At 43.3% G+C, this 23549-nt stretch overlaps 1 protein-coding gene across 1 annotated transcript; it reads right to left on the bottom strand.

Moving 5' to 3' along the window:
* Positions 1-788: 788 nt before the first annotated feature.
* On the bottom strand, positions 789-21910 carry LOC141804878 (acyl-coenzyme A thioesterase 11-like). Its single transcript, XM_074689533.1, has 17 exons — positions 21816-21910; positions 20079-20282; positions 19839-19908; positions 19670-19730; positions 17697-17801; positions 17178-17313; positions 16108-16199; positions 15578-15639; positions 13585-13704; positions 12851-12989; positions 11081-11136; positions 9731-9797; positions 6810-6893; positions 6600-6733; positions 6188-6355; positions 3179-3305; positions 789-3089 (listed from the first exon to the last, which is right to left on the bottom strand). Exons 1-17 carry the CDS (start codon positions 21904-21906, stop codon positions 2856-2858), a joined length of 1950 nt encoding a protein of 649 aa, XP_074545634.1. The 5' UTR covers positions 21907-21910; the 3' UTR covers positions 789-2855.
* Positions 21911-23549: the final 1639 nt, after the last annotated feature.

The following is a 23549-nucleotide window of genomic DNA, read 5'->3' as shown; positions in this document are numbered from 1 at the left end:
CAATTTTAAAAAATCTTTCAATTTCAAAATCTTCAATTTCATTGTACTTGTTACAATAACAATAAAGTTCTATTCTATTCTAAATACTCACCTTTTTACAGCTGATTTTATTAGAATAGCTCATCAAATCATTTCAATAACTTGTCTAACCGCGCAACTCTGCACTGAGACTTTATGGTTACATCTTGAAACCTGTTTTAACCTTCTTTTCTGCTATTCTGTTTTGTTTTATTGGATTTTTTCTGCTATTTAATTGATTTTTTTTTCTTCCAGTATGTTTTGCTGATTTGAATCTCTGTAAAGCACTTTGAATCGTCCTGCTGAAATGTGCTGTATAAATAAACTGGCCTTGCCTGTAACCCTGCTCTCTGTCTGACAGGCATTCTGATGTTTATGAGTTACTTTGACGGTTAATTAACAGTTTATATTCCCAATAATAAAAAGATACCCGTGTCCCTTTGCAGCATGAACAGTTTTCTGCTCAGAGCTCCTGTTTGTAAAGAGTTACAGCTGCAGGTTAGCAACAGGGGCACTGCAGAGTTTGTCGAGCTACAGACCAACGTTCACAGAAATGTCGGTCATGTTTCTCCCGTGCTTCAGACTAAGACAGAAGTAATCTGCCTAAAGTTGACTGAAATCCACTCAGTTAGCACAAAGTTTTCCATCCCTCCTTTCATTGACTTTACTCTGTCTGCAGTCAAAGCTTTAAAGGGCTATTTCAGTGAAAAACCTGTACAATAAAAAGACGGATAAAAATTACATTTAATCATAAAAAGAAGTGTAAGCAAACAGTTTAAACATCATCAGAGATACACAATCAATCAATATCATAACAGCCAAATCCAGCATGTCTCTGCTGTTCTATCAGAAGAGTTACCTGACCTCATACCTTTACAGTTTCATCATTCTATGATCGTTAATATTTATCTGCTCAAAATAAATTGTAATTTAATGTTCAAAATTTTACTATATTGAAATAAATATTTCATTTTCAAAGACTGGATTTTTCATTATTTTATTTTATCTATTTAACACAGTGTGGAGCAGATGATAAAGAAGTCAAATATAAAAAAACAACATAGAAACCAGTGCTGAGCAGAGACCTGGATCTCTGGGGGATCTGGGAACCACTGCCCACCTTCTTGAAGAAGACATAAAATTATCATCTGTACCTGGAAGACGAGGACTCATTCATTTCTCCTGTGTGCTCTTTGTTTACCTGTCTCCTGTCCTCTTTTCATTTTGTTTATACAACTGAAAAAATAAGAAAAAGAATCATTAAAAAAACTCACAGCCCACGAGAAAACCACTTCATACAGCCCGACACTTGATATCAATACTGAGTGAAATCCAGACCACTGCGTTCATGGGCCAAGGAAGAAATTTCCAGTTTTCGAGTTGACCCTGAACGCAGCCCAGTCACTGCGCGAACCCGAGTAAACAAAAACAAACATGTGTCATGCTGCCAACGTCCTAAAAAGGTTTTTAAACCAAGATTTCTGTTTAAAAGATCAGAAGAAAAGTTGGTGTCAGGCTCATGCCTAAATTCCACCGCACACGCAGCGCAGCGCTGTTGAAATGTATTGCGGAGCACTTAGCTTCCATTGTAATGTGTCAAGCAAATTCCACTGCAAGCACTGCTGAAGCACCGGCACCCGCCCAGGTGCCAGGAATACACTTCAGGTCTATTTTCTGCGCGGCCGCTTCCAAACCTCGTAAATTCACTGTCGATAAGAAAGCACAGGAAGTCACTGTGTGAAGTACCCAGAAAATTCCAAATAAAACACAACGCACGAACTCTCAAACGTAAATTTCCCCCATATGTTATAACATACGTCATATCTGGAGGCACGTGCATCAGGTAAACAGTGGGTCAGAGGGTCCCAGATCCACATTGAGGCATGGATGAAGAGAAGCTGATCTTGGAAGTGGAGAAGTCCAACATTCTGTATGATCTCGAACATCCTTTTTATAAGGATACAGGCAGAAAGGACAAGGTGTGGACTGACATATCAAAAGTTATGGGAGTGGATGGTGATCATGTGATATCGCTATTCACATGAGAGCCTGTGACTCTCCGAGGACCAGCCCTCCCCTCCTCCTCCGGATTGAGCGGCGTGGCAGCGTGCAGCAGCGCCCAGTGGGGTTTGACAATCAGAGCAAGACCACAGCGCTTGGCATGTGCGGTGGAATTGAGGGGTCAGAGTGTTTCAGGAGAAGTGGGAGAAAGATTCTTTCTGTGGAGTTTAAGGGACTCACACTCGTCTCATCTGTAAAGAGAAAGTTACCGTTCTCAAGGAGTTTAACCTGGAGCAGCATTATTTAACTAAATGTGGAGCAGTGTGCAGGAAGCTGAGACACAACGAGCTGCACGGCTACAGAAAGGAGACAGGAAGGAGGCAAATCAAAGAACAGCCCTGACTTAGTAATGACATGTTCAAGATGTACTGAGGGTTTCAAACTACCACCTCCCTCAGAGCAAACGCTGACCAGCTGTTTGAGAAGAAGCTCCCAGGTTTCTAGAAATGTCTAGAAATGACAAATATGACTGTAGAATAACAATTTTTCCTCTTCTTTTTCTGTCCACCAGCTGAAGTGGCCACTTCGTGACATGGCTGGATGCTCAGAGGCCCTCAGGTACTCTGACTTTGAGCCCCATGTAGACGTGTAATTGAACTTTTTAAAGTACTGACTCTCTTATGAAGGGTTTTTTGGTACCTTCTTATAAAACAGCAAACAAAGCCTGAGAAGTTTAAAGCTCACTTTGATCTTTGGATGACTGAGACAGTTAATGGGACCATGAGGGGCACTTGGAGCTCAGTTTTCAGGATGTAAACTGGCCTGGGAATGTCAGACTACAGCTGAGTGCTGCGAAAGGCCACCGACAGACTGACACCTTGGTTTTCACAGGTGGGACTGCTGGAGGCCTGCTCTGGGCTGGTTTCCGTGGATGTGGTGGACTGTTGTCGGTTTCTGGTCAGGTACTGGCTGCAGGAGCAGAAGTTGTGGTAGAAGGACGAGGAGAGGCCGGCGATGTCTGTGGAGATGTAGGGAAGAACCTCTGGAGAGGCCTGGTTGTAGTAAGTGATCTGGAAAACAATGGAACAGTTGTTACATTGGGTGCGACGTGCAAATGAAAACAGAGATGTTGATGATTCAAAACCACAACATGTCGTACGATTGATGTGTTGCTTCTGGTCTCCAGTATGGTAAACCCCGCACACAAGACCTCTCCTCTGTGACACCCCTCTGATTGAGGGTGAGTGGGCAGAGAGACTGACCGCAGGGCGATGACGTATGGATCCCTGGAGGGACAAAAAAAAACAACCAGTGATTAACGCCTCAAATACACCAGATCTGTCTGCAGTCCAGCTCCACCACAGCCGCTGCGTCTTGACTGCGTTCGTCAACTCAGCGGCTGTGTGTTCAGACCCACAAGATGCATGACTGACCGACAGCTGGATACAGTCAAAAAGCCGAGGAGACGTCTGATGGATGCGCAGATCAAGACTAAAGTCACAGTAATTTTTTAAAATGTCCCTTGAAGGGCAGTTTGGTCCACAGCAGACACGCATTCAGTACCGCGTTTGAATAGCACGAGACATACGTGATAAAAACATGCAAGATGTGAGCAAAATGGTAGAGAAATAGAGCATGACAGGCAATAATAAAAAGACCAAGTGTGAATATAAGGTGAACAATTGATGGTGCAAGTATCAAAGCCACTGCAATATAATAAATTACTTAAGAACACATAAGTTGTTCACAGCCATTCATGTCTGCTGCTGGTCGCTGCACCAGCATAAGTAAGGATTAAACAACGAGGAAGCGTGCATTAGACCGTTCTAAGGCACGACGTGGAGTGGGAACACCACGACGTGGAGTGGGAACACCACGACGTGGAGTGGGAACACCACGACGTGGAGTGGGAACACCACGACGTGGAGTGGGAACACCACGACGTGGAGTGGGAACACCACGACGTGGAGTGGGAACACCACGACGCACAGCGGAGTGGTGTTACTCCGTGGAGTGCCTTAGAACGGTCTAATGCACGCTTCCGAGTTGTTTAATCCTCTTATACCATGGTCCCACAAACTTTAAACTTTAAAAGAAATTATGAATAATTTGACCAGAGAGAGTGATGCACCACGTGTGCTCAGTTGTTTGATCTGAGGTTTTTAGCCCACTGGTGGGACAGGAGGAGAGAGAAGCGGAGCTGTCTGCAGCGGTGCCTTTCATCCATTACGCGCACGCAGAGGGACAGAGGTGAAACTGTTGCTGTATCAGCCAATAATGGCATGATCTCACACCCATCACTGATAAAACAACAGTTTGCTACTGTATGAAAATGACGTGGTTACGTGTTATTTTTAAAGGCATCATTGAACTGGCTCGAGTGGGCCAGTGAAGCGCGCAGTCAGCTGACCCGGAGCCTTTCAGTTTCACTTTGAGCCTGCGTTTGTTGTCGTCGGGTCTCTGGGGCTCTTTCTAATTGTCTGTTGTCATCCTCAGTGAGAATGAATGTTGTAATCATCCAGATAAATATCAAACATGTTGAAAATTATCGGGGCGGCTCCGACGAGTCTGTGAGACGATCGTGGGGCTAAAGATTTTAGTTCCGACTAGATCTCTTCCCCAATTGTTGGGAGGACTGAATCTGGGTTTAATCGGGGCGAGAATCCTGTAGTGTGAGCCAGGCTCTATAGAGACGGGGCCCAGTAGGAGCACATGCTGGTCTCGCATGCGTTGAAATGTGTGTGACGCGTTGCTATGGTAACGCGCACAGCGGAGTGATACAATGGTGATTTAACTTGCCGAACTAACTGTCAACTGGCGTGCATTAGACTAATCTAATGCACGCCAGTTGACATTGGAATTCTCACTGACCATGGTAAAAGCCCTGATAATTACGCCACACTTTTCTATATCCTGTCTGTCGGTCCAAGAACCATTCTGGGCATCAGCACAAAGTTCAAGTCAGGTCCAGTGTTTGGACATCTCACCACAGCCCCATTTAGATGACAAAAAGCAGTTCAACATTTTAACATCGGCTTTTTGGACGTCAAGAGGACGTCTGAGCAGGAGTGAGTGAATGAGCCCACTGAGCAAAGAGACGTCTAGAGGACGACCTTTCACCACCATTTTTGTCTTATTTAATAAAAGTTATGAATAAAATTATTAATTTGTTTGTTTCCATTTCCTGTTGTCTAAAATGCTGACGTGTTTTCCTGTAGAGGTTAATTTACCTGTAGCTTCGTTTGTCTCAGCAGCAGCGTTGAAGTGGAAATGTTTAACACCTTTGACTGTTTTTACAGTTGCCATCAGCTGCTGAGAAAATCAGATGAAGCTACAGGAAAATGAACAGAAACAGTCTGACACTGTCAGAAACTGGACAGTCAGACACAGGAACTAGAAGAAGAATCAAAACAAGAAGAAGGATTAAGATGAAGCAGCTAAGCTCACAGGGACTTGGCTTTGGGGGGCACTGGTTCTCATCTGGACATTTTTTTAATAGACTAAAAGTGTCTGCTAAGTGAAACTGTTTGTGTTCTAAAATAAGTTTAAATTTGACGTGGAAAGGACGTCCTTTGAGCTTCTCTTTGTGCAGTGGGGAGTGTGACTGTGAACATCAGAGATGGACGTTTAGCAGACATTGAAAAAGTCGCCTGGAGGAACAGTCTGCACCTTCAGGAGACCAAAGTTAGACGTCAAAAAAGGACGGTGAAAGGACGTTCTCTGAACATCTCTTTGCCCCGTGGGTTGATCAGTCTCTCTTCATTCATGTTGGGCTGTAAAACCTCAAACCTGTTGACTCCTGGTCTGGCTACACTTTTTGTATTTGTTGTTGCAGTCAAGCTAAATACCATCTGGGTTTGACAGGGTTTCTTTTATTTTGAAAGTCACTGGGTTTTTTTAGGGGGTTTCTGTGCATGACTTCCTTTCCCGCTCAATCTTCCCCCCTACCACTCCAGCATCCAAAAAATAGGATGACTGCGTATCTGCTGGACCAGCCAAGGAGCTGCTCCAGTGTGAGTTGACACATTGACTTGAGCGTAAACCTTTCTGATCCGGTGCTGAGACGGGGACGGAGCAGAGACGGACTGGAGACACTTCTGGTGTATCTATCTGTAATCCTGTAGCTCTGTTCAGACACAGTGTTCAGTCAGTCCGTCACTGATCTTACCCAATGCCAATAGGTTTCCTCTTGGAGGCCAACAAAATGAAGTCCTGAAGACGACCTTCCCCCTGAAGAGCTGAAGTTGGGAATCCTATCCCTTCATGATGCACCGATGGCGTCACCACGCGGTACAGGAAGTCTTCGTCATCCACTCGGTGGATTAGCTCACAGTTACTGATTGAAGAGAGACAGGGGGAAATATCTCTGGTGAGAAAAACATCCAATAAAACAGTTTCTCAGAGAAACAGTGACAGTCTGCTGACTTTATTATCTGGTTGTGTTAAACACATTCATTCTCTACAGTCTCTCAGGTCAGCTTCATTCAGCCTTACTGCGACCACTGACCCTTCTGTTTGCAGAGAGGTCAGAGGTCCCAGTAAGGCTGGACCACGTCTTCAGTGTCTGAAAGGATTATTACAGGTAGTGTGTGTCCCAGTGAGGTCTGTTGCTCAGCTCGGACAGCAGACAGAAGGCTCTGAGTGCAGGAACATCCACCTCTGATTCCACCCGGATGCTCAACGAGGAATTCTGCTCCAGGGTGTACAGGCGGACCTGTGGGGGTGCAGAAAGATTCAGCACCAAAAACATAAACAGAGAGTCTCTCTCTCAGAGGAAATGAAACACATACCTCGTCTTTCTCTGAGCTGAGGCGCCACTTCTTTCTTGCAGCTAGCGTTTTTAAAGCTGACACATTGTTATAGCTCAGATAAACCTGAGAAAACAAAAACACGCAAATATATGTTCATGCTGGGCTGTTACATCACAAAATCCAAGAACAACAACCAAACTACATAAGTTCATGATTGGCCAAGTCAGGAAATGTCAAAGTGTGAAAGAAGACCATCACTAGAGCCCTGATGGTCACCAGTTCTCCACCAGTTCTCTACCTGTTCTTCACCAGTTCTCCACCTGTTCTTCACCAGTTCTCTACCTGTTCTTCACCAGTTCTCCACCTGTTCTTCACCTGTTCTTCACCAGTTCTCCACCTGTTCTTCACCAGTTCTCCACCTATTCTTCACCAGTTCTCCACCTGTTCTCCACCTGTTCTTCACCAGTTCTCCACCAGTTCTCCACCACTTTTCCACCAGTTCTCCACCTGTTCTCAACCAGTTCTCCACCTGTTCTTCACCTGTTCTTCACCAGTTCTCCACCTGTTCTTCACCAGTTCTCCACCTATTCTTCACCAGTTCTCCACCTGTTCTCCACCTGTTCTTCACCAGTTCTCCACCAGTTCTCCACCACTTTTCCACCAGTTCTCTACCTGTTCTCAACCAGTTCTCCACCTGTTCTTCACTAGTTCTCCACCCGCTCTCCACCAGTTCTCCACCAGTTCTTCACCAGTTCTCCACCTATTCTTCACCAGTTCTCCACCTGTTCTCCACCAGTTCTTCACCTGTTCTTCACCCGTTCTTCACCTGTTCTCAACCAGTTCTCCACCACTTCTTTACCTGTTCTTCACCAGTTCTCCACCTGTTCTTCACCAGTTCTCCACCTATTCTTCACCAGTTCTCCACCTGTTCTTCACCAGTTCTCCACCAGTTCTCCACCACTTTTCCACCTGTTCTCCACATGTTCTTCACCAGTTCTCCACCTGTTCTCCACCACTTCTTCACCACTTCTTCACCAGTTCTCCACCAGTTCTCCACCAGTTCTTAACCCTTTCTCCGACAGTTCTCCACCTGTTCTTCACCAGTTCTCCACTCGTTCTCCACCAGTCTTCCACCTGTTCCCCACCAGTTCTCCACCACTTCTTGTTTGCTTGTTTACATGTCTTCAAGAAAGAAACGCAGACGAACAGAATCTCTGTTGGACATCTCTGTTCACTTTTCAGAATTCCCTCAGCTGATTCAGCTCCTCACACACACACACACACACACACACACACACACACACACACACACACACACACACACACACACACACACACACACACACACACACACACACACACACACACACACACACACACACACACACACAGTGGAAGCTCTCAGTGACCTCTGCACAAAGCTTAACAGTGGTGTAATAATGATGTGTAGCCTGCTGCTTTAACCTCTATAGTGGGCAAAACTATGGATCCTAACAGGATAAGGGAAGAAGAGCTCAGAGTGGAGGATTTTCATCCCCCCTCAGCCAGCTGGACCTCTGAGCTCGGGGGGGGCTATAGAGTCAATCTGAGAACTAAAAATGTGTATGAGTATCTCAGTATGAGATCTGAGCCCTGACATGACATGAACTGTTTTTAAAGGTGCAGTGTGTAGAAGCTGTCACGTGTTTGGCCAAACAGAAACCCTTAAAATGAGACCAAATGTTTGTCTGTTTGTGAAGTATTGTAAAATAAGTGAACAATTATTTAAGTTACAAAAAAAACGTTTTATATTTGCATTACTGCGGGTCTCGCTTATGGAGGCAGACATCACCCACAGCCATGTTTGTCTACGGCAGATCTGGGGAAACAGAAAGAGCCAAACACCTTTTTTTTTCAACATGGGCCTGGTCACCGCACCTCAAATCTACCTGGAAGTCAGGCGGAGAAAGAAAGGAGGGGCGGTTGTTGTTTTTACAGAAGAAGAAGTAGAAGACAGCGGTGGTTGGTGCTGAAGAATAAGAAGATAGGACATTATATTCTGTTGTTTGTTGAGAGTATTTTCTGATGGAGGATCCCAAACGTGCATCACGTGAGTGTAAATCATCAGGTACTGTGCCATAAAGTCTAGGAAGCAATGAGAAGAAACCAGGACGGACAACGCCTAAAGGAGAGTACACATGGGAGCAGAGTTTCAGAGCTGGGAGTGGGAATGAAAAAGTTGGGTCTGAAGGACGACGCTGAAGTTAGCTGTTTTCAGCTTCACTGACAGAATGTTTCCGTAGCAACGTTCATTGGTTGTAAAGGTCATTGTCTATGGTACAGTCTGGCAAACGCCAGCTGTCTTTCCTCTCTGACAGTCAGAGGTGGATTGATACTTCAGTGTTGAAGCTCAGTCAAACAGAAGAGGAGCTCTCGGGGGGGCTGTCATGGAGCTTTCTGCCTGTTGTTTCTCCAGCTATGAGAGGTCCATCAACATGAGGATCAGAATAAATGATGCCATCTTTAGGATCCCCCTTGATCTGCACAGGCTGAGAGTCACTGAGTGATGGGATGTTTGAGGAACAGATGGACTTAGTCTGAAACCTGAACGCTCCATGTCACTATAACACTAATTTATACACGCTGCACCTTTAAATGCAAAAGTTGTTCTGCCTGTAAGCTATCGTGACTTTTGAAGTGAAATTTTTACAGCAGTGGACCATCAAGACTTTTTCTATTCTAGTCTTTTTATTACCAGATGTGTTTGCGAAAGGATCTGCTGATGAATACCAGTCACGAGATGAACGGAGGTAGAGTGTGAGCAGGTTGAACTACATTGGACCAGGACTTCCTGTAGTACCGTTGTCAGGTTTGCAGAACCACAGTCCAAACTAGTCCAGCACTCTTCACTCTCAACAAAGGAAAAAATGAAAACCAACACCAGTTACTGGTCCTAAAGGATCTCCACGTGGTTTTCTTACCTGGTTTCTGGGATCCCAGGGGACAGACAAAGGCACCTCCCCCTGCTTTCGAGATATTATGTACTTCCTGAAACAAAACAACAACTGTGATCTATGCTGTGTGTGTGTGTGTGTGTGTGTGTGTGTGTGTGTGTGGGGGGGGGGGTTATCATAGGATACACTGTAAGACAAACTGCAGGGAGCAGTGGATGCTTCTTGTGCCTTTCCTGACAGAGCAGTAACAATCTGTGTCACTTCCAAATAGTTCAATCTTATAGTTTAAGAATTCACTCTTCCAAAGCATGATCAGACGCGTTGATGTGGGAACACACTTCAGTACAACGGAGCTGATTTTTGTCCCAATCTCCTCCATACAATCAAAGCCAGCAAAGGCCTGATTGTCTGATGTTTGCAGACACCGTGGTGTCTGATTTTCCTAAGGTGTGAGGTGTGTTTAGAGCGATTTTGTTAAGTCCAATCCACTCAGAAGGAGACATCGTAAATGTTTAATATTTGCCACCAGAAATCCTGTAGTGTGCAGGGCGCTCCTGCACACTACAGGAGAAAGTAAGACATGAAGTAGGCCCTGCTCCCTAAGTGATACTTGCGACGACTTCACAATTCTCAGGAGATGTTCAAAATGGGAGAAGGAAGAAGTGATTACTTTTAAGAGATGATCTGTATCACCATCTGGATCCAGGACTTTTTTAAAGGATTCTTTATCATTGTCAGATAGGGCTGTTTTCACCATATGTATATATAACTCTACCATAAATGGTCGGGTTGATTTGCAAAATAATACAAGACAAGGTCACCATAATTCTGACAGATGTAAAAGTACGATCCAGATCCTGGCAATATTCTGGATACTAAGATCCTGATTGTGAAATATGAACTGGGTCACCATCATTTTCAGCACTGTCAGGAAACAAATTATCGTACAAACCTGCAACTAACACCAGATTGTAGCAGACAGTCTGCTGAAAGGGAGTATAACATTAAAGTCAGACTAAAGTGTTGGTGATAATCACAGTATGCTTGGTGGAGGTCTGCTCTCTTTGAGGGCTTTTCTAGTCTCTTACTCTCACTGTTATGCACACAGCATACATCCCCACTGTCTCCATGACTTTTCCCATGTTTGTTTTTTCTTTTTGTATTTTTCAGAAAGTAAGAGGCTGAAAACTGCCTATCTTGGCCAGGACACTCTTGTAAAAGAGATTTTTAATCTCAATGAGTTTCTTTTCCTGGTTAAATAAAGGTTAAATAAATAAAAGGAGAGAGATCCTGTTGATCTGTCTTTTGTTATCATCAAGAGTGTGCTCTCTAAATGTTTGTGTACATAAGAATCCTGGAATGTGGGCCAGCCTTCACCTGTCCAACCTGATCTTCTTCCTGGCTATGGCCTCTTGAAAGCGTCTCGTGCCTTCCTGTGAATGAAAGGGGGGAATGTTGTCAGCCAACTGCAGCACTGTTTGACCAACTTTTTATAAACTTTTTTTTCAATACTGCCAAAAAAGACAGTGATGGCATGAGACAGAAGTTGTTAGATGAAAATTTCAAAGAATCAGATGAAAGAGGAGCTGAGAGCTTAAGAGAAGGACCTGTGTTACAGGACGTTACTCTTTCTGGGTATGCCCCAGGGTTCACATGCCTTAGTTTTTGTTTTGGCTCATTCAAACTGTCCAGCTCAATGATCATAATCCAATCACCAATGGGCACAAAAACACAGATTGTATGAAACGTGGACGCAGTCTCTGTGATGTCACTGTCTGTTCCTAAAGCAGACTAATGAAGTTGGTTGTTGTCGGGGGCCATGTTGGATATGATGCAGGCTTTCAGCTCCCTTTCTAACAGCCATAGGGCAATGTCCCCAGCTGAGCTGTGTCTCTGATTGGATAAACTCATGATACTTATATCTCCTAAATTGCCGAGTTACCCCCCTCCCCGTCTGAGAAATCAGATGTATGTGATAAGGCTGCTGCACAGGACATGAGAGTTGGGTCCAATGGTACCAGTTTTTATCCAAACAGACCTTTAGTAGATCAGGCCCTGAATGTCCTCGTGGGCCAGATGCTCTGAACTCTGTTTCCTCTTTAATCTGGGTAAGCTGCTCTCCTTTTGCTGTTCACTCTGGTTGATCATTAACACATCACTGCTAAATCATAAAACACGTGGGGGCCTGTGTGGGTTGTTCTGAGGGTGAGTTGCTGAATACCCTGATTTTCATGTTAAATGATACCCTGAAGCATAACTTCACAAAGAGTGATTCATAAATGTGGGAGCACCGTTGCAAAGCTGCTGCTGTGGGTTTGGAGTTTTCTCCTTGGACACTCGGGCCTGGTGTTGACGGGTAAAGTTTATCTCTCTGTATCTGCTTTTTGATCAGCCGCACCTTCAGACCTGCACTGACACGTTTTCCACAGGCAGAACAATGTGTCAGAGCTTTGATAAGAGATGTGAACTCAGATGTTTAAAGATTAGAGCAGTGACAGCTTAGGCAATATGAGCTATGAATGTCATACTGTGGCTTTAAAGCCTTAAATACAGAAAAACCAGGGCTGCAGATCCTTGAATAGAGGTCGTTCTGATACTATGTGCCATTCCTAAAATACCACACCCTGTTCCTATGTGTGTGATTTTAATGCTCTTTCATCAACAGACACACTGTAAGAAATGAAGGTTAGAGGTGAGAAGGCAGCAGATAAAGACAGACAGCTGAGTGAACACCATCACCCCAGTGAAACCAGTGATGTTCCCATCAGATGCCAGCTGGCTCCTTCCTGGTTTTATCTCATTTTCTACTCATGTCATAGTGCTTATACTGAGTGGTGTTGTGTTTTTTACTTCAATAGCAGAATAAGAAAATAACTTAATGTTTGCAGAAATCAATGATCATTCTAAAAAGAAAGAGTGTCTCCTTTGCTTCAAGGTTAGGACCATAGTTTCTTCAGTTCAGGCCATGAAAATGAAACTTTCTGAGACTCTGAGTCCCTGTTTCTGTATACACAGATTAGCATTAGACCATTAACAGCTGCTGTTTGTCAGAGGGCAACAAACTAAAGGCTACAACAAAGCAGAACAGATATAAGACAGTGATATTTAAGTGCATCATCCCACTGTGTTTCCTCTAGCATGACTCACCAGGGGCTCAGGTCTTATCCGTGGTAGCGTTCGTGGCTTCCCATGATCATCCACGACCTCAAAGATCATGAAAGCAGAGTTTATGTGTCGATTTGGACCCTCCTCCTGGTAGGCCTCTGCACGCACCCCCACCTCGATACTAAAAAACACAACAAATTCATTCAACAAACCTTTATTAGAAATTATTTTTTCTTTAATGTACCTTTGAATAATGAACTGTTCTCAACATGTGGATTCAACCTTTATCTGTTCTTTAAAGGACATCAAGGTGGTCAAAAGACTTGATCCTGATGTAGTGGTCAGAATGATTGTTAATCATTTTGACCACAGAGCTGATGATGGACTGTGGGTAGGATATCCTCCACCATCACTGAAGAACACACCTGTATTTACCCATTCACAGGTCGTGTCAGAATCAATGCATAGACTTTCCTGTAACTCTACTTTACACCTTTTTTTTTTGTGAGCAGCTTTTTGTCAGAAATGTAATTACGCAGCTGAAGTCACAGATATAATTATGATATTTTGCATAGTTTCCTGAAAAATGTGGATTCAGCAGCATATTTTCATACAAACAGACACAACTTTAAGCCATCCTCTGAGTTTGAGCAAGAAATCAGGGTAATAACAGCAATAATATGTAACTGCACTAAGTTTGAATGGGTTAGAGAATTTAAGTGGAAGTTTCACTAATCTTCTGTGTCTTTGTGTTTTTTTCTGGATGACTGTGATACCTGTTTTTAAAGGCGTTGTTGACGATGGCCCTGAGAAGTAGTCTGTCTCCAACCTGAGATGGTCCTCTGAAGGTGAACATGTCAATGGTCCGCAGAGTTGGGTGGGCCTGACACAGACGACTGAACGGCAAAAAAGTCAGAGATTACACTAAAGGAAAAACTATTAAAGGTCATTTTTAGAGACATTTTTCCCAAAAGTATCCTTCAAGAAAGATTTATTAGTGTCCTAAAAAGAGTTCAAAGGATGGACGGATGAGGGTTTGTGTCAGGGAAAGACTGAGTTTTAGGCCAACATGAATGACCCCTTGAGATTGAATGTCTCTGTCTACCATTCTGTCACAAGAGACTGAGAACTTCAAAGGTCTTTAACTCAGTGGACTAGAAGCTGCTTAAACACAGATTGATGTTATCGGGCTGTCTGATCATTAAGTCAGATGGTTTGAAAACTATCTTCAAGATAGAACACGATGTGTGGGACTATCTCGGGTACTCTTTAACTGTCCAAAGGTGTGCCTCAAGGTTTGGTCCAAGGTCCCCTTTTATTTCTTATTAAATCAACAACATGGACCATAATGTTTCAAATGCAAATTTCCATTTATATGCCAACAACACCATGATGACTTGCTCTGTGCCAAGGATCAGGTCTGGACCTGGAAAAAGTCTTTCAAGTTTGCTGTTCCCTCTGCATTGAACGATCTGCAGAAGAAGTTACTATACAAATTGTGCCCTCTGCAAAATGTGCTCTCGTTGTGCTCTCTGACTGCTCTCTGAGGCCCCGTTTACACGACGCCGAAAACAGTCGATTCCGCAAACATTTCGTTGCGTTTTGGCCTTCCGTTTAGACGAGACCACGTTGCGTTTTCAGTGAAAACGCAAACTTTTGAAAACACTCCCCAGAGTGGAAAGATCTGAATCCGCTCCTCCATCCAGCTTCGTGTAAACACAGAGCGGAGCATCTCAGGGTGAAACGCTGACGTCACCGCATGCGCACTCGCAGTTTCAGGTGAAGGCTCTGCCCTCAGCCACATTTCCAGTTGAGCCAGTAGTTGGTGGTAATGCGCGTTATGGTTGGATTGCCGACCGTCTCACACAACAAAACGGCAGAAAAAGAAAGAACAGAAGAGGAGACTTGTCCTCCTGGAGTCGTATGAACGCGGATCATTTTCACGCCGTCCTCATGTAAACGCTGGTGGCTTTTGAAAATGCAAAGGAAGAATCGTTGCGGGAGTCTCCGTGTAAATGGGGCCTGACTGTTCTCTGACTGCTCTCTGACTGCCCCCGGATGCTCTCTGACTGCCCCCGGATGCTCTCTGACTGTTCTCTGACTGCTCTCTGACAGCTCTCTGACCACTCTCCGAATGCTTTCTGAATGCTTTCTAGATGCTCTCTGACTGCTTCTGACCACTCTCCGAATGCTTTCTAGATGCTCACTGACTGCTCTCTGACCACTCTCCGAATGCTTTCTGAATGCTTTCTAGATGCTCTCTGACTGCTTCTGACTGCTCTCTGACTGCTCTCTGACAGCTCCTGGATGCTCTCTGACTGTTCTCTGACTTCACTCTGACAGCTCCTGGATGCTCTCTGACTGCTCTCTGACAGCTCCTGGATGCTCTCTGACTGCTCTCTGACAGCTCCTGGATGCTCTCTGACTGCTCTCTGGATGCTCTCTGAATGCTCTCTGAATGCTTTCTGGCTGTTTTCTGGATGCTGTCTGGATTATTCTGGTGTAGGTGCATCAGTCTGCAGATGTCTTGTCTGATTTGTGATGTTTTGAATCCTGGAGTTATGTGTCATGTATACATGCCATGTTGGGTGTGTATTGTGTATTTCTGTCTGTCGTCATCATGTAACTCTGCTGCTGCTGTCTTTGCCAGGACACCATTGGAAAAGAGATTTTACTGGTCACATTAAGAGTGTCTGTGTGTGTGTGTGTGTGTGTGTGTGTGTGTGTGTGTGTGTGTGTGTGTGTGTGTGTGTGTGTGTGTGTGTGTACCTGGCAGCAATTGTAGCTACGTTGACCATCCAGGCCATGATCTGTCCTCCGAATGTGTTCACCTGGTGTTTCAACAAACAGAACAGTGAAACCACAACTCTGCTCCTCAGCACCTCAGAGAAACATCTCCATCAATGAAAAATGTTGGATTTGTTACATTGTTTTTATCAGTTAGTGTTTTATTATCTACACGAGGGATAAGATGTGACCAAGCGCATGGATGGCACGTTGTTAAAAAGATTATAAGATGGTTAAAGACTTAATATATGTGGCCTTTGCTTTGACAGGCCCTCGTGGATTCCTTTGGCCCCTCCCCCACGTTGCCTCAATTTACTGTTTGTTGCTCTGCTTTGTTTTTTTTTCCCCGATCATAAAACATTTTCATTTCATGTTTCATTTTCAATGTGCAATAGACACAAATAAATAGATAAATAAACAATGGTGAAAATGACTCTGTAAGCTGGTGTCTGATAACCATGTCTCTCTTTGCTCCTGAGATAAAAACACAAAAAGAAACAAAGTTGGGTCACCTGATGATTAGCGTGTGGGGGTAAAACCAGTTCAACACTCTCCACTTTGGTCCTCTCTGCTGCAACTGCATTGGCTTCTGCAGTGATTTCAGCTGACACACACACACACACACACACACACACACACACACACACACACACACACACACACACACACACACACACACACACACACACACACACACACACACACACAAAAAAAAGTGAAACACACAAACAATTTTTTAAATTCCATGTACAGGTTTGACAGGCTAAAGTTGGTTTACTTCTACAAACCAAAACCTCCTGAACCTGACTGTCCCAGCTGACCTGCTGAATTTAACCCTTTTGGTTTACAATGAAAGCCCAAACCTCGCAGGTTCCCTCTGGTCCCTCTCCCAAACAGGAGGGGATGCAGTTAAAGGTTTGTGGTTGAAAACCAACAATACTTAAAAATACAAAAACCTTACTAACTGAATCTTTAAGAAACAAGGTGAGCTGCTCATGCTCCCAGGGCCACTAAAACAGGAGGATAAGCAGCAAAGCCGTTTAAAGTGTTATTTCACCTTTTCTGTAACCAGTACAGAGCCTCTGACTAAAACCAGAGTTACTCTGTTAAAGTAACCTTGTTATTCAGGGGCATTAAAACCCTGTTTCCACCAGGTGGTCTGGTATGGATCAGTACATTTTGGTGTTGGTTGGATCAGTAAAGCAAAATCAGAAAAGAAAGTTCTCTTTACAAAGTTGACCAGAGGTTTACACATGGTGGGGTGGTATGCTGTTCTTTATTACTGCTGTCACACAGGAAGTGACCATTCTTTCCACCAATCACTGCAGTGTTTCTAGCTTGGATCTGTAAGTCTGGTACCCAAACAGAATGAAACCAAAAAGTGGGACGGTACGGGTCGGTCATTTGGGGACCTGTCCCTGTTTCAGTCAGAGGAAGCAACACAAAATGTGTGCTGTAAATGTGAGCTGTACCGAAACAAACCGAACCAAACCACTTGATGAAAATGGGGCTAAAGACAGATGAAACCAGCTAACAAACCTCGGAGTCAGCATTAACTATTAATAAATGATGTGAAACCTACCCTGCTGGGTAGACCTATGAGAGAGCAGGTCTTTGATGATGTCATCATGTAACATTCGTACCCGCCGCCTCTCAGCCGCCAAGCTGTATTCAACCTGCTCCGTCTGAGTGTGAGGTACGTTGGACTTCAAGATCACCTGGGAGGTCATTTCAGCAGAAGTGTTTACTGAGTGTGAGACGATCTAATCACCATCTACACACACACACACACACACACACATGGAGACTCAATGGTGCTGGTGTGTGTGGCAGAATTTTGGCAAGGTGCTCAGACAACTACAGCTGGGCTCAAAGTGCTGAGCCACATTCCCTATTCCTCAAAAAGTTTTTGTTTTTAGTGAAATCATTTTGTTTCCATGTAATAAGTTGAAAAAAAATGTAAGCATCTTAAATTAAACTGGGATGTTTGAGAGAAGCTGTGTTAATGCTTCACTGATCTGTTTAAAATGAACATTTCACAGAGGGCATTTCAACCTCGACAACACCCGCACGTTCCTAAAACTCTGCCCCCATCTCTCACCTTTTTCCCTGTGCTGGTGCGCTGTGTGACGAAGGTGGCGTAGGCGTGGCAAACTTTCCAGTGCCGATCAGCGAACAAGTCTTCACAGCTCACCCTTATGCCCACCTTCAAAAGAAAACAAAACAGGCCGTTATAAGTTCCCCACAGAGATGTTCATGATCGCAGTCATAGGATCTTTATATGTAATCTATGCATCAAGTTTCTGAAGTTATCAGCCAATGTGAATATTCACTCTCTAAACTTTTCTGGTAGTTGGTACAAAAAGACATATAAATGAACAGTTACAATAGGCGTTGGCCCATTACAGGGAAATGCAGAATCTCCCATCCAGTCGCAAACGCACCAGAATGAATGTGAGAGAATTCATCTACTCCCAGCTTCATTGAGAACAACAGAGCACTCTGAGCATTTCCCTGTAAAGTGAGGACATCTCCTAGCAGCTCATGTGAAGAGAGGAAGGAGAGGGCCACCCTCCTCTGACAACATGAGACTGATACATGGTGAAGTGCCTCATTTATCACCGGCCAAGCTGGTGGGCAAGTTTTTCTTAATATCTGTCAAAATGATTTTTCACCTGCACGTGGTGGATTGGTGGGTGTTGATTTCCAGCCCTGGGCCTGTGTCCATGACCAGCCAGCAGCCAGGAAAATGAACCATTTGTACAAACGGCTAAAAGAAATTGATTAGCAGTATGCATGAGCCAGGTTAACGGGCCAAATGAATTAGATTCAATGGAGGTAGACGCCACCATTACAGGCGCTAACAACAGGATTACAGCGCCTGTTCAGCTGTTTAAAGGCATTTGAGACTGAATATACAAAGGAAGTGGACATTCCTTTGGAAAGGTCGTGATGTGTAGTCATACAGCAAATTTAGATTTAGGAGACAGGATATTTTTTCAGTGAACAGTTGATAATAAAAAGGCAATCAAAGTCTTAAACTGGCGAGGCTCGCTGCGTCACTGTAACCAGTTTGATTCACTCTTTGCTTTAGTACGTCTGGGTCCTTCAAGATGTGTGTGGTGAAATGTTGGAGTTCATAAACTGCTTTAAGAGTTATTCATCGAGGTACTGGAGCATTGCTGCAGCACTCGTTCCTCAAAACAGTTTTCATATGGCTGATTTTATTTCTGAGGTTTTCTGCTGTGTACTCAGAAACACCACACGCATTTACTCTACTCAAGATCACCAAACTTCCTTTTTCTCACTGTTTACCTGACTGACTCTTTGATAACAGCTATTAGTATATTCTTGTCATCAAATCTCCACTTCTCTGGCTGAAAAACATCTTGATCTTCTCTCAGTCACACTGTTAAGGCTCCTCAGGTTTTTCTCTGTTTATGAGTGGTAGACATGTGCAGTTTGAGTTTGTTTGATGGGGTTTACCAGGAGGTTCCCCATATCTACCACGTAACCTGCACGGGCGTCTCTTTTATGGTGAAATTAGTGAACTAGATGATTATTTCAGTCGTGCATGTGGCTAACGTTGCAGCCAAACGGGCCAATCCATAACAGAACTTTAGGACTAATGGTTCCGTTTGTTTAATGACTGAACGTGCAAACAGACCCTGGTGTTAACAGATATCATTTGACTTTCACAAAATTATTTATTTACATCAGATACAGCGCAACAGCCCACAGATCCATTCCCACATCAACAGTAGAGCTGTTGCTACATTAAACCTGAAGGATCCAGTTCAATCAATCTCCATGGAGAATTTTTACAGTCATGTATCTCTGACTACAAGATCTCTAAAAGTGCAGCCTTTGGTTTGTTCTCTGTACGGTTGTTAACTTGCACAAAAAGCAGGCCAGAGATTTAAAACGTGTTGAGAAAACTGCTGATCCTGCTTTTGATTTGACTTATGAAAAGGGAGAGCTCATTAGCACCAGGTTTCGATTCAGAAAGGCCTAAATGTTAAAAATAAAAACACAAGTCATGAACAGCAAGAGCAGAGTATGAACTTCTCTGACCTCCATGCTGGTGTTAAAGGCTCTGTTCACCTTCGCCTTGATGTTCACCACCTGGCCCACTCTGAACACAGAGACAACAGGAAATCACTGAACACTCTTTGAACCTACACACAGACACACACACACACACTTCGTAATGGAAACAACCTTGATTCATGCTCCCCGTTACCTGATGGTGTGTTCAAAGTGGATGTCATCCATGGAGGCAGTGACACAAGGACTCCCAGCATGCCTTTCAGCTGCTCGTGTAAAACAAACACATAAGTAACTTGTCCTTCCTTACAGTTAGTGGTTCCAGCAAAGTCTAGACACTCACATGCGATGCGACACATTTCAACACACACACACACACACACACACACACACACACACACACACACACACACACACACACACACACAGAGATCACCTGAGAGGCAAGCGGTGGAGTCTATCCATTTAAGCAGCTGACCCACACTGAGCTCCTGGCAGTGGTTGCTGTGACAAGGCATCACTATCTGACTCATTTTCACTTCTGTGGGGTTGACACTCTCTTCTTTTTCCTCCTCCATTTCTTCATCGGTATCCTCCTCTTCTTCTGTATGACCAATCATCCTGGAGCTCATCTTCAAAGCTGGGGAGTGAGAAAAAGAAGAGTTGCTGCTTTTTGTCAGCTGTACTGGTCAACAAAAGAGGGACCCAAATCATCTTCTGCACACATTCCAGATGTGTCTGTGGTCTGAGCTTTCACAGTCGACCCCAAAGTCAGGAATAAAACTGTCTCTAATAGAAGTCAGTATTCCCTGGTGAGGTAGACCTGTTTGCTAAGGTTGCTCCCTGTTTCAAAGACTTCTTCAGCTGCATTCCTTTCTGAGAAGCCACCACAGTCCATTATATCTGTAACATGACAAGTCCAGGAAGATGTGATGCCGCTTTATGTTCAGAGCAAATAACTATGCCATGTCACAAGCTATGTGTGTTTGCCAACCTGCCACTGCAATCCACGACGTACTGAGTAATGTCATGTGACTGTCCAGACAATGATGGAAGTCTGTTTCTGCCAAGCATACAAAAATCCGTGTCACGTTACAACCTGATCAGATTCAGTTAAAATGGAACTGTTAATGTTCACTGACAGTAGTTAGATATAAAAACATGCTGCAAGAACAGATGAGTCTGTCTGGATCTCAGACTAGAAACTTACATCGGTATCATCATCCGAGGGTTCGTTTATTTCAGATAAGAGGCGTGGTCTCTGTCTTCTGTCCAGAGACTACAGATGTAAATATAATTTAATGCATGCACTGTGCCACCAGGCATTTGTTGCTTTACAAATCCAATGCTTACATGATGGTAGAACCATGGTTAAGACCTGATGAAGGATCTTGGAGTGCGCTCTTACAGGATCCAAAACTCACTGTGTTAAAACAAGTAACTTATAATAACGTGACACTGATTTTTTTTTGTTTTGTTTTGTTTTTTTGTCCCTAGCATGGCAGCATTAAAACTCTGTAAGTCTTCCTTTAATATTTCATTTTTGTTTACTGGAAAAAATGGCTTCCACAGAACAAACGCCTAAGGTGACACGTTCTCTTACAACATTTCCTTCTCAGGTGATTCATGTTCCAGTTAATCATTTGACAAACTATAGTTTTAGTCACCATCTTATCCACAGTGAGCCCGAAGTTTCGCGACGTTGAGTTGTTAGACCACTGTATCTGAAGCCCATGAAGTGTTTCAGCAACGCACCAGAAACCCTCTGGTCATCACAAGTTGCTTTTACCGCGCTGGTTAGAAAAATAAAATCTTATTATGCCAGTCGTGTGCAGAAACCTGTTTTTCATGTCGTAAAATAACCCCGCAGGTCCCCACAAGTCTGACATTACGACACACTGCATTTCAGCGAACCAGTCATGGAAACACTGAGCTGAGTCAACAACTTGGATCTCAGTGGTAACGTGTAAAAGACATTAAAAACGTCTCACAGCTCTAGTCATAACACGATTATCAAACATTAACAGCAAACTGAAAGTGTGTCTTTTGTCTCACTTAGGTCAAATTGAAGCTAATGTTCAGCTAGCTGCGTGAGGAAACATGTGCGGAAGTGTTAGTAATAATGCACTTTATGTTGGATAAGTGGACCACTTCTGAAAACTGAGTCACCTACCTTTCAAGTGCTGTGGCTCCACAGTCATCTGCGGAGTCCTCCGTGTACCACAACCACAACAACCTGTTGCTTCTTCTGTTGTTGGACACATTGGCGGTTTGCGCCCAGCGTAATGTGCAGTGCTGCCACCTATAGACCATAAGCCGGATCGACTACCCAGATAAAATGTCAACGTCGACGCCATATTGCCGCTAGCATTCTGGAAAGTTTTTACAGTCTATGCACCACCTATTCATTTAAAATGTTCAAAAGGTTTATGCTTTTTAATATGAAGAAAGTAATTGTGTTTTATTATTTGCAAAAACTGAGGCTCAACCTCCAAATGTAACTGACATAAAAAATATTACATTGTGACGTGTTTGGTACATTGGGACAGCAGGTTATTGTGACAGGTCATTTCTGAGGGCTTTGCCTCAAATCCTAAATTTTAGGATTTGCTATAGCAAACTAAATTTAAAACAAGGTTAAACTGGGTGCCTCTTGCCTTGTCTGGACTTATTTGCACTCATCTGTGGGTCCTTTAATTTTTTTGTTTGTTTGTTTGTTTGATTGTTTGTTTATGCATTCACCAGTGGATCTTTTTTCATATCAGATACATTTTGTCATGGTTTGCATAATTCATGTTATTTTCCAATTATCAAACCAGCTCTTGCAATGAGTCTAAAATGTATTGTGTAGTGTAATTAGTCACACACTGCCACAGGTTTTTGGGCCTGGCAGTTGTGACTTTACTATTTGCCACTAGTTGACGCCATTCGTCCTCCTGAGACCAAAAAAAAAGTTGCAGTTTTAATTTTTCTACATTAACTTGAAACCATGGCAATAGAGGCATGACCTTTTGGTCATGTCTCTGGTCATGTCTTTTGCTCCAAAGGTATGCATCCTTTGAATGTTTCTTGAAATCTATAAACTAAATAGGACTTATGAGTAGGAATGGGTACCAAATTAGGTACTTTTATAAGTACCAACCGAACTCTGTCTGGAGTACCGATTCTTGTGAAATCAAACAGTACCATGTTCAGGTACCTAAACACATCCTTGTGACTGTGAGTGAGTGGAAGAAAAGGCATTTTTCCTGGCTGGATATGAACACAGCATTGCAAGTTGAGACAGAAGTATGTTAGATAAAAAAAAAAAAAAAGATTTCATTAAAAAAAAAAAGTATTATGACACAAACATGCATAAGAGTACAGAAAATTGGTTCCATTGAGTACCAATACCCATCGCCAGGTACCAAGCACCGGTAGCGTATTGGTTCAAATGTGAAAGGTACCTATCCTACTGATAAGGGACTGACTGTTAACTGTTTTCAACAAGCAAAGCACTCCACAGCCAACTCTTGAAAAGCTGTCATCACACCAAGTTTTCAAGTCTGATTTTCCAGTCTATCCGTTCCCTTGCTCGTGAGAATTTACTTTTATGTTCAAAGGTAAACACAGCATATTATTACCATTTCTAGAAGGGGAGAAAGCCATGGGTTCCTTCATGCCTTAAAAACATGTCTTTATATGTCTTTTTGTTAGTTTCCAGATTTATCAATATGTGCTTAATTTATTTATTTATTTATTTTGTTAACTTATGTATTTAAAAAAAAAAAAAAAGAAGTAGAAGAAGAAGAAGAAAAAGACACGCTACGTGTCCTGACCAGTTACCTGGATTAAGGATTAAGGAGCCTTCCCTTAAACACCAGTAGAACTACTATATGAGAACAATGCCTGGAAAAAATGTATAGCT

Source organism: Halichoeres trimaculatus, unplaced genomic scaffold (genome assembly GCF_033239565.1).
Source record: "Halichoeres trimaculatus isolate MK-OKI-2021-1 unplaced genomic scaffold, fHalTri1.1 fHalTri1_scaffold_15, whole genome shotgun sequence".
NCBI classification, from domain to species: Eukaryota; Metazoa; Chordata; class Actinopteri; order Labriformes; family Labridae; genus Halichoeres; species Halichoeres trimaculatus.
The sequence above is the reverse complement of the archived record's forward strand: the minus strand, read 5'-3'. Positions and strand labels throughout refer to the sequence as shown.